Source organism: Pangasianodon hypophthalmus, chromosome 13 (assembly GCF_027358585.1).
Source record: "Pangasianodon hypophthalmus isolate fPanHyp1 chromosome 13, fPanHyp1.pri, whole genome shotgun sequence".
Lineage (NCBI taxonomy): Eukaryota > Metazoa > Chordata > Actinopteri > Siluriformes > Pangasiidae > Pangasianodon > Pangasianodon hypophthalmus.
Window position 1 is genome coordinate 12,133,996 of NC_069722.1, and position 12,086 is coordinate 12,146,081.

At 38.5% G+C, this 12,086-nt stretch overlaps 1 protein-coding gene across 1 annotated transcript; it reads left to right on the plus strand.

The window, feature by feature from the left end:
* Positions 1 to 1,894: 1,894 nt before the first annotated feature.
* Positions 1,895 to 7,632, plus strand: cbx4 (chromobox homolog 4 (Pc class homolog, Drosophila)). The gene is made up of 5 exons (XM_026916598.3): positions 1,895 to 2,226; positions 2,339 to 2,382; positions 2,998 to 3,063; positions 4,173 to 4,239; positions 4,632 to 7,632. Exons 1-5 carry the CDS (start codon positions 2,158 to 2,160, stop codon positions 5,970 to 5,972), a joined length of 1,587 nt encoding a protein of 528 aa, XP_026772399.1. The 5' UTR covers positions 1,895 to 2,157; the 3' UTR covers positions 5,973 to 7,632.
* The last annotated feature ends 4,454 nt before the right edge of the window (positions 7,633 to 12,086 follow it).

Genomic DNA, 12,086 nt, shown 5'->3' on the forward strand with positions numbered 1-12,086 from the left:
TTCTCTGCGCACACTTCCCGGAGCTTTCTGTCTCTGAGGCGAGTTAGTGGATGAACCGCACATGCACTGCACATTTCTGAGCTCTGCTGGTTTAATTCATACTCAAGCCTATTTAACTGCTCGTGAATGGTCTGATTGCGTGAAAATCGGGTTTGAAAGACAAAAATATATATATATATGTATCAAATAGACCCACATTATATCCAAAGAATAAATACACTGACCTACATTTCTAGTATGTAGCTTGTATTAATAAATGGTTATTTAATAAAGGTTTATTCTGAATTAATAGAACTAATAGAGTTCAGAACTAATATAAAAACTCATTCACAGAACAGACTACAATCTGAGAAACAAAGGTACCAAACTGTACTTGTCCTTGTGGCTGGGGTGGTACTATCAAGCGCACATCTTTTGTACCTTTAGTAGCCTATATATCTGTTACTGTAATATATCTCTTATATATATCTGTTACTGTTACATATCTGTTATCTGTTACTATAATATATCTGTTATCTCTTACTGTTATATATCTGTTACTGTTATATATCTGTTATATATCTGTTACTGTAATATATCTGTTATCTTGCACTGTTATATATCTGTTATATATCTGTTACTGTAATATATCTGTTATCTTGCACTGTTATATATCTGTTATATATATATGTTATCTGTTACTGTAATATATCTGTTATATATATGTTACTGTAATATATCTGTTATCTTGCACTGTTATATATCTGTTATATATCTGTTACATATATGTTTCTGTAATATATCTGTTATCTCTTACTGTTATATATCTGTTACATATATGTTACTGTAATATATCTGTTATATATCTGTTACTGTTATATATCTGTTACATATATGTTACTGTAATATATCTGTTATATATCTGTTACTGTTATATATCTGTTTTATATATCTGTAGCATATCTGTTACTGTTCTGTATCTGTTTTATATTTGTTACTGTTATATATCTGTTCTATATCTGTTACCTGGGAAGATGCATGTGTTGTACTGTGCTGTTGATTAGTTTTTAGAGTAACTCTGTAAAGGCACCTCAGTTGCCTTTAAGGTCTAATTATGTACCTTGAATTATTTTTAAGGTATAATGATACATAAGATGCAGTGTACCCTTGATGGTGCCACCCCAAAGAAAAGGAAAAGTACAGTTTTATTACCTTTATCTCTGACAGTGTAGGCCTATTTGTAGGCTATAAAATGTGGAGTGCATGGAGTCATGGTGCTTATGAAGGCATCTGACAGCAATGTCAGTTTTATAGGCCTGTACCAGAGGGTCTGATGTTGTACCGCGAAATAGTTACAGCTTAAATTTACCTCCTTTAGATTTACAACATTGCATCAGTGCGTTAGGAACGGATCGTTTCCAGTATCAGGATTTTTTTTAATGAGTCTGTTCAGGTAGCTCTAAAATGGCTGCAAAATGTCTGAAGCATGACTTGGCAAAAAAGCTTTTCAGAGCCACTTGTGTTAAGCTGCTGTGAAAATATCTAATGCTCTGCGTTGATGTGTTAACAGATATAGATATGAATATTTTCGGCTGTTTCTATATTAAAATAAGGCGGGGGGCGGAGTGGAAGTGGAAACGGGATGTTTTTTTTGTGTGTGTGTTAAACTAGGTTATGCCTATGCAGCTGAGTCTATCTGTTTATTAGGTCTATGTGCTTGCATTTGCAAGCAATGAAGTGTGTGCATGGATTAATCGTCCTGAAGCAAGCAGCAGCAGCAGCAGAAAGATATTTAGTCATGCAGTTGTGCGCAGCAGCTCGGCTCTCTGCACTCGTGGGGTTTCAGTTGAGCCTCCCTCCTCCTCCTCCTCCTCCTCCTGGCTCTGACGTCACGCGCCTGCCTGGCTATTGCGCGAACTATTTTCTGTAGCAACAGCAGTGAGTGTATTTCAGCCGCTTACCGCTAACGAGCACCGAAATACGAGCAAGGGTCAGGGAGAGGGAGAGAGAGAGCGCAAGGGAGAGGGAGGGAGGGTTCGCGAAAGAATTCATCTCAGCCACAGTGGCTGTAAAACTCACCAAAAAAAAAAAAAGAATTACTGCTAAAGCATCAACGGTTGAACGAGAAGAGAGAGGGGAGAAAATCGCGCTCTCGCTTCGCACGCCTCGGAGCGAGACATGGATCTACCTGCCGTCGGAGAGCACGTCTTCGCGGTGGAGGGCATCGAGAAGAAGCGCATACGGAAGGTAAAAAAAAAAAAGAAAAGAAAAGAAAAATCTGGATTCGTGCAAAAGACTACGAGAGTGCTGTGTGTGTGTGTGTGTGTGTGTTTTAAACATGATTCTTTTGCGATCGCAGGGTAGAACCGAATATCTGGTGAAGTGGAGAGGATGGTCGCCGAGGTGAGTGCTTCTTTTCTAGATCTGCACTCACTGCCTTTGCTCGAGTAGATGTTTTTTTTGAAAATCTGGCGTGTAGTGTAGTGTGTGTGTGTGTGTGTGTGTGTGTGTGTGTGTGGCGCGCAGCGCGCGCGAGCTGTTAGCGCGAGGGTTGTGTGTGTGTGTGTGTGTGTTTCAAACGGAGCCACGGATTCCATCACTAATTTATGCAGGCTTAAAGAAGGGGGTAAGCTTCTGCCATGTTATGCGAGTTGAATGATTTGTGCATAGCCAGAGGATCCTCGTGCAAGTCAGCTCGCGCGGATGGTAACACGTTAACATGGCCACCACGTCGCTTTGCTTTTTGGGTTGACTACACCAAATATTCCTGCAGCTCCGAATCGAGAGGCACAGCATTATTTTGCATATTGTATTCCCACATCATCGTGACAAAATTGATACATTTCGACTATATACTGAATACTCCCTTTTGAAAATATACTGAGTTTAATTATTCGTTGAGTAAGATTGCGTTTAAACGCATGGAATGGGTATTTTGTTTTGTTTTTTTTTTTCTCCGTCGCTGCATTTTATGCATTCTAGCTTGTTTGTTTTCATGCTGATTTTTTTTCTTGACAGATACAACACATGGGAACCGGAGGAGAACATCCTCGACCCGCGCCTTCTCGTCGCCTTCCAAAACAGGTGAGAGTGAAAGCCGGGTTAAGTGAACTTGAGCCCATGTCCTTATATGGTCATGGGGGGCGGGGCGAGCTCAGACTGCAGCCTGTCTCAGGCTCTAGAGTGGAAGATTGATTGCAGCCCCTTCAGCGAGGCCTAACGACTACAAAGCCTCCCTTGATGCGCGCCGTGCTTAGCGTTTTCACATTGTTTATATACCAAACACTCCTTCACTAATGCTATTTCAGGGCATGTGGAAAAGTCGAACAATGTAGAATAACACTTTTATGACAAAAGAGAAAGGGTGAAGACATGTTATTTATTATCTGACGGCAGTAGGGAAAGGTAACATGGCACCCAAGAGAGAAATAACTGTCATGCTAACAGTTTAAAGATATGGCAGACTATATCACAGGAACTTTCAGAATAATATTAAGAAGAAAGTTCAGAGAGAATGAGAGCTAACAAAATGAGACAAATATGCAAAAGAGAGCCTATCAGGAAACCTTCCACCCTATTTATTTTCTCTTTATTGAGATAGCTGGTGTGGAACTTTCATAGCAAGTTTACTGACAGTGTTTTGTGTACACATCTTTGACCAAGGGAATAACTGACATGAGAGTATGTTCAGTGGTAAAACTGCCATGGATATCTCATTATTAGATCTCATTTTATGTTTTTGTTAACCACTACTAACTCAGTCTGTTTTATTTCTCAAGTGAGTGGAACATGTCAGGGAGTCATGAAAGGACAGAGATCTTCGAACAATCTTGAATCTTAAGAGTGCAATAACCTATTTCGCCAAGTCCAATCAAAGTTCCTCATGGCCATAGTCTATTTTTATTTGTGTCATATATGACTGATCAGAAGGAATGTTTTATATATCTTCTATCTTGTTTGTGTCAGTGCTTATCTAAAACAGTCAGTGTTGTTTCTCAAGAATATCAGCAGTAGACTGCAAGGTCAAACACAATCCTACTGAATTATACAGTTGAAAAGTGAGTAAAGTAAGGCATTATCCTGCATATGATTAAAAGTTTGCCAGTTAATCTTCAAGCAATTGCCACTGATTAGTCTTCTAAAGGAAGTAGTCTTCGTACAGTGTCTCACAACATTAATGTGTTTGGTTTTAGAGAGAGACAGGAGCAGCAAATGGGATATCGCAAACGAGGACCTAAACCCAAACATCTTCTGATCCAGGTAAGATTTAGTTGTCTAAATTAAATTTATTCTGACATAATAGTTGTAGTACTTTTTAAGACATTAAGATAATGGTTGCAAGTTATTTATGTTAAGGATATATTTTTCTTGCTATCTGTGAAGAATGGTAGCATTTTACTACGAATGACTAATCCCCTCTTTGGTGTGCCTCTCTCCTAATGCCCTGAGCTGCTGGAAGACAAATGATAGTGTCATAGATGCATAATGTATAACTACTGCTGTGCAGCTTACACTTAAAGTGCAGATCTATCTCTTGCAGCCTATCTCCGTGTCTAGTATTGCATTGGTTCAAAGCCAGATATGTGTGGTAAATACAGGAGCAGAGAACTGTCACTCCAGTTTTCATTTACTGGTTCCTCCCTTTATTCCAGTTACCTGCGTTTGCACGGAGGTCCAGCATCCTTGCTGATCTTCAGGAGACATCACTGGATGAGGAGAACCAGTTCAAAGTGGATTCACTTCAGATGCACCGGTCACAGCCTCAGCATTACCAGCTCAATAGCAAAAAACATCACCAGTACCAGCCCAACAGCAAGGAGATCCCGGCAGAAGCTCACACCAATGGCAAGAAGAAGCACTTCTATCAGCTAAACAGCAAGAAACACCATCATTACCAACCAGACCCTAAGATGTATGACCAGCAAACCACAAAGCCTAAGGAGGTTAAAGGGCATGACCCATCTATTAAAGGATGGAACCTCCCTCCAGCCTTGCAACAGAAATGGGTGCGTGACAAGGACACTGGTAGCTTGAATAAAGTGAAAGATCTATCCGTGGAGCATAAGCAACTGCTTATTCCCGCTAACAAAGAAGACCAAACGGTAAAGACAACCTCGAAAGATCCCCTGCTTTCCAGTGGCATCAGCAGTAAGATGAAGATCATCAGGAACAAAAACAAAAATGGCCGAATTGTCATTGTCATGAGCAAGTACATGGATAATGGGGTCCAGCCTTCTAAAGTGAAAAACAGGGATTCTCCCGGAACAGAGAAACCAAAACAAACTGAGGAGACCATAAATGGCAATGCAGCCAAACTTGTAAAAGTGACACCAGGGCAGGAGAATGGTGCTCCTAACCACTCAGGAGACAGTGCATGTATTACCAGTGAATTTGTTCACAAAGTGCCCCACAAAAAGTTTGAGCTCTCAAAAGCAAAATTGAACACTGAGGCAGGTCACAGAACAGAAAAAGAGGTGAATAAAATCAATTTATCACACAGTCACTCTGTGCAACTGTCCACCAAAACTAGCTCTTCACCCATATCAGTTGGGGAGGATGCTCCATCACAAAAGGACTCCACCAACCACCATCTCAGCCATCGTAAACGGAACCTGTCAGAACCTAACAAGGCTGCAAGTGATTGTAAGAGGTTCCTCAGCTCCAGAAGTATCAGTGCTCCCAATCCGGTCGTCGATTCCCCTCAGAGGGAACCTATAGACCTGCACTGTTCTGGCCAAATCACCAGTGGGGGCTACAACTACACCGTTACTGACACCATTCCTGATGAACCAATCGACTTAAGCTGTGGGAGGACTAGGTTACATGCAGAAGCTCCCACAGAGTCCCACGTAGCAGTGGACGACGCACCTGAGACTTCAGAAAAGTCGGAAGAACCAGTCAGCTATTTTAAGCCATTTTCAGGTAATATCATCATTACGGATGTCACCACAAACTGTCTGACTGTGACCTTTAAGGAATACGTCTCCATTTAACAGCCTTCAATTTGATACACTGAGGACTTCTGATACTTATATGGATTTGTAGATATGTAATTATTAGAAGAATTCTGTACATATGTATCTATAATTTGTCATGTATAGAAAAGAAATGTTTTCTTTTTTTTGCAGTGTAGGTTTTTTTTTTTATTTCACTTGGAATTTGTTAAGGCCTGTACATGCACAGAATAAAATGGAGTGTTTTGAATGTTTAAAGACAGGTACAGTTTGTACTCTGAAGAAATCAATATGGGAGGACATGCTGAGCTTAAGAGGTTGTTAATGCATCACTGAACAAGCACTTACTTACTAAACGGAAATGGCCGTTACATGGACTTGTGTGCTTCATGTTGAGCACTATTTGAACCATCTCTTTTTAAAGATTGTACTTCTTTGCAAACACAGTGCAGACACATGGTTTTACAATATTACACTTTTCTTGCAAACGAGTCTGTGCCATTTTAGGCAGTTAGAGTTGAGCTTATTCTAATGTCAGATGGATATTCAGGGTGTTTTGCAGAGTTTTTTTTTATTTTTAATATATATTTTGCTTAAGGCCACACTTGCATTGCTGCATAGTTCTGTTGTGAAAGATACAGGTCTTTGCTGTGCAATGTTGAAATAGCCTCAATCAGACACACCACTGTTTGCTCATTTGGTTATATTTACCTACCCATTGAATGTGTAAGCTGCACTTTGTCATAAGTTAAGATACTTTGAAGAAGGCCTAAATGACACTGATCAACAGGGTAGATCCTCCCTTTCATACTGTGGTTAAATGTCATACTGATTAATTTGTACACCATCACGTCTTTTTTTTTTCTGTGTGAGTATAGAAACGTTTCCTGAGAGTCTACATATTACTTCATATTTAACTGCTGAAATGGTTCTTATTTTTATGCCATGCTTTTTCTTAACTGTCTATATTTTTGGTGTGACGTACTAATAACAATGTATGACCAAACAATTTATTTTAGACAATTTGTAACCCTGTAGCACATAATATTGTAAAACTGCTGCTAAAGTGTATTACTTAGTTGAAGTAATATGTTATGGGAAAATGCAGAATATGCTGTAGTCAACATTAGAGTCTAAATTTGCCTTAAATGAACAAAGTAATAATAATAGTGTATCAATATTTTACAAAGCTTATTGTAGTGAAACAATCATAGCCAGTACCATATCCAGACAGTAAATGTATCAGGCTTTTTGAGTGGACCTGACTTAACACTCGTGACTGTAGTTATGAAAGACCTTTATCCGTGGAACTGACAAATCTATCGATATAGACGTGGTCAATAGATTTGGCTTGATTACTAGAAGCACAACAAATGCATCAATGCCAAAAACAAGACCATGAAATATTTGGTGCTTTGATCATCAATGATATTTTAGAAAGGCGGATAAGTTCATTCAGACAGAGATGTGGTTGATTCACTGTTTCATTTAGCAGTTTAGTTTTGCAGATCTTAAACTATGTGCCTGTGATAATTGCCAGTATGACAACAGAGGGAGTCCACTCCTATTCACATGTATCAAAAATGTTGTTAATTTAAGTAACTGCCCTCCGATACACACAATACCGTTGCAATTATTTAAAAAAAAAAAAACATTAACAAAACCCAACTTTAATAAATCTTGTCATGATGTTTCAGAACTTGTGTGCTGTCTTTTTGGTTATTAAAAAAATATGCTGTTAAATACACGTAAATACACGTGGGCGTACAAAACACAAGGACACACCTAAGAAAACGTTATTTTGTGTGTGATGTTCCATCAACCCTGGAGCTTCAGTTCAACTTTAAAAGGTACTCTGAGTTATTAGTAGCCTGAAGCTTGACATTTCAGTGTTCTCCACACCACGTTGAGAGCTTATCAGTGACTGGCAGCCCTGTTCAAAATAAGCACAATCACACATGGATTCCCATCACAGCCTGCTTGAACAATAATTCAGAAGTCTCCTACCACCGACAAACCCTCTCATTAATTAAAGCCTTAGGCCTAAAACTTGGAAAGAGTTACATGGACCTAAAGGGAACAGCAGTTTCTTAGCAGAAACAGTATACAGTCTTAACCGTATAAATCTATACGGAATGGGAACAACAAAAGCCAGACTTGTTTAGGATCATTTGGCAACAGATTTGCATTGAGGTGCTTCATTTATAGCAAGTCTGTAATGTGATATCCACACTCTTCACATCATTCACATGTGGTAATGCACTATACAGTCCAAACATGAGTAATTAATGTGGCATTACTGCTTAATGTGTGCCATATGTTCCACCACATAACACATACACATGTGATTTTAGACACATTTTGGTGAAATGTCACATTCCTAAATGGAAAACATGTTATGACACACATACAGAATTACAGTAACCATTAATATAGAATTACAGTAACCTTCATTAAAAAAAAAAGATCCATGCCAAGATTTTCTTTTTTGTGTAGCCAGTCAGTAATTTTCTACATAGAATCTGTAGTAGTTCGAAAAAAGCATGTAAGAATGAAAATATATCTCTTAATAACTTAATAACAGCATTCAGGAAGGGAAATGCATGGCTGATCCTTGGAGTAGTGCTTCAGTTGTGACTAGAAGAAACAGAAAAATGAAAAAAAAAATTTAAATTAAAATATGCACTAAACTGATTTTTGATTTTATATTGTTTGGTAACTCAGTATGTCTATGTCATTCTTTGCTCATTAACCTGCTCCATATCTTTAGAGTAACGCCGTGGCCACTTTTTCTACAGAGCATTCAAGTTTGATCCAGATGTTACCAGCTGTTGTTTCAATAAAGTCTTCCGCGTGCAGCTACATTACAAAAATGGCTAAGTATGCATGAAGAGCACCATGCCTAATAAAAGTTGATCTGGTTGATCTAAACAAAAATGAGTTCAGTGAACAGAAATGAACCTCCTTATTAAAGACTCGCTCTTAACTCAGAAGTAAAAGGCATAGTTAAGCATGCTGTTCCTGTGAGTGCATAGTGCACTGAATTGAATTCTTCTGCATTCTCCATATCAACCGAGTCCAAGTCCATATTAAGTGAAGAGGCTGATTTAAGCTGATTAATGACTTTTACAGAAGTAGGATCATGGACGTAAGAGATATCAAGGGGAAACGAAATGAAAAGTCCCAGGGCAGTTTTATTATAATTACCCTGAAATGAACTCTATGCAGATAAGCCTGTGGGATATTCGATTTGGAGAGCCTTCAGCAGAAGCTGTTAACAGGATGTAAAATAACCGCAAATTCTCTTTGCTTTGGTCAGAAGATAAATAGACATCTTGGATGTTTGACATTTAAAAGACACAGAGAGACACTATTTCCAGGGCGGTGTATACACTTGGATGTGGCTTGTTCAATTGAAACAGCCTTAAATAGTCTCATTAGTGTGTGAAGTGATACTAGGAGTGTATATATAGGCTGTATTTTTTCCGACGCGGCTCTGACTCTTAAGCCGCAGTCTGGGTTTAGTATCGGGAAAGGGACGGGCTGAGCTCTGCTGTCTCAAAGTTACCTCCATTTCACTGAGTTCCGCTCGTGTGTACTACATTTCAGCCATTTTTACAGCTTCTAGCTTGTCACTAACACGTTGCTGAAGCGCTCAGAGAGACGTGTAATGCTCACGCTGCTTTGTCGGCACGCCGCGAAACGTTAATCAGGGCAACCATTTTTAAAGCGGCCGAAAATGTTGGCGCAGCCTGAGAAAAGAAAATGGCTGTCCTCCTCACGCGCTTATTCACATCACTGAACGTAGGTTGTATAAATAACGCGCCAGGCTGACGCCGTCGTGTGTGTGTGTGTGTGTGTGTGTGGGCAAGAAATGAACCTGGAATGACATCAAGCAGCTGAAGACCGCACGGACAGACCATATATAGACTAGAGCATCGAAGAGGCGATGCATTAATGAACACAGGGGATATACTGCTATCAACACCGCACGTGCGCTTCCTATTCAGTGAAATTAGCTAGCCCAAGTCCCAGCTAAAAGCCCACAGTAATTAATTGTTCACCTCAATGCGTGGTGTATTTTTATTCTTTGTGTCCAGGATTACCAGGGCTGACATGCTATGTCATGCACGTGCATGCATCTGTGCGTTTTTTTTTTTTTTTGGGCAGAATGCAGACATACACACATGCAGCATCACGTTTTAGGTTTTTTTTTTGGGCAGAATGCAGACATACACACATGCAGCATCACGTTTTAGGTTTTTTTTTTTGGGCAGAATGCAGACATACACACATGCAGCATCACGTTTTAGGTTGTTTTTTTTAATACTCATATTTTAGTTGCATTCGTTTTCTTTTCCCCGGAAAATTACTTGCTTTGGTGAAAGGATAACTAACCTAAAAACAAATGATTTCTTACGAGATAGACTGGAAGAAAAAAAGAAAGAAAGAAAAGTCCCATAAAATACAGACTTACAGCAATAAGCAAAAAGCTGTTTACAGCAGGTAGATTTTTGGCAGGTGAGTCCTGTAGCAGCATGCTGGAAGGCAGGCTATAGCCTATATGTCAAGTTTGTCATATCCACGACTGGATTTATTGATATTGTTATTCATATTTTAATCATGTTTGAAGCATTTTTGCTGCCATTAAGGTTTTCTATAAGCTGTTATTTTTTTTTCCGAGGGCGGATCCACAGATGGGTTAAAAGTCAGCCAGTGATATTTTTACAGCTGGACTAGCACAGCCATATACAGCCACTACAGCCATATATATATATATATATATATATATATATATATATATATATATATATGTGTGTGTGTGTGTGTGTGTGTGTGTGTGTATACATATATACATCCATATTACATCCATATCCACAGCTTTGCAATCCTCTACAAACAACTAAGAACAAATCAGTTCCGCATTAAACGCGCGGGTTATTAAAATCAGACAGTACAATTATTATTTTTACATCATTTTGCTCATTTCTGTGAGGCATTATATTTTTCCCGACATAAAGATTTTTATGTCAGCGTCTTTGTTCTGTACATCTCTTTGTTTCTCCATTCGCACTAGGTCATATAGCTTAAAAATCAATAACACACACACACACACACACACATACCCACATACCCACATACGATACAGAGCTGTCATGCAAACATTAATATACCTACCACTATGCTTTGTTCGCTCTCATTTTAGTCTTTTTTTTTTTTTTAGTTGTTATCTGACTGCTTCATGGGCTTAATGCTTCATTTTCGCAGCAGTTTGCCTGCTATTGTATTTCATTTTCATACTCAGAATGTGGATGAAATGATTATTTAGATGGGATATTATTTATTATTTGTCAGTGCTATGTATTTGTCGGTGTCTTTTTACCTTTTTACTATTATGTCTAGACTAGGATAAATCTTTGAAGCTTTAGATATATAATTATTTGCTCTGCATATCATTTGTTCCGGTTATCATTTTAATCAAGATATTTCTGCGCTTATTTCAATGTGTTTATCAGACTATTATTTTTTATTGATTGTTAATTCATAATCGCAGACCGGCTTTGTGTTCATCATTAACCCGTAATTAACCATTACACCAGTTTAAATGGACAAAATAATTCTCAGCAAAACGCTGGTATTAAAAAAAAAAACGAAATCAGAGGACCTTTAGCCGATAAGGATATGTATTTTTATGATATAAAAATAATAATAATAATAATAATAAAAAAACTTCTATGATATTGTTAGATTTCGTTTGTAATCTGTGATTTCGTTATTTTTATTGAATTCAGATGACACAAATTATAAATAGCATTGTGTTGTTTCAATACACAATGAGAAACCCGAGCTTAAAATATTTGATGAAATGATAAAGAACAAAATTGGAATTTCTGCTAACTTCATTAAATTTGTTCGGCAGCTTATGACTTCTCTATACTTTGGTCTGAATTCGCCCCGCCCACTTTTCAAGCCCGGACTGGGCTAGTTTTCACACAAACGCAAAGCGCGTGCTCATGCACAGCCTCAGTGTTAGTACAGTTACACTCAGATTTTCTTTACGATTTGGGTGTTTTTTGTTTTCGACTGCTGTGATTACTCTGCGCGTTTTGCGGCTGTGTGAGCAGCAGGTGATCGGAAGAGGTAATTTTATTC

What these genes read in the sequence shown, in the direction of transcription:
- cbx4 (XM_026916598.3), top strand. Translation starts at nt 2,158, where the DNA reads ATGGATCTACCTGCCGTCGGAGAGCACGTCTTCGCGGTGGAGGGCATC. An exon ending in TGGAGAGGATGGTCGCCGAG is followed by an intron (nt 2,383 to 2,997) that starts GTGAGTGCTTCT and finishes TTTTCTTGACAG; the next exon opens with ATACAACACATGGGAACCGG. An exon ending in CTCGTCGCCTTCCAAAACAG is followed by an intron (nt 3,064 to 4,172) that starts GTGAGAGTGAAA and finishes GTTTGGTTTTAG; the next exon opens with AGAGAGACAGGAGCAGCAAA.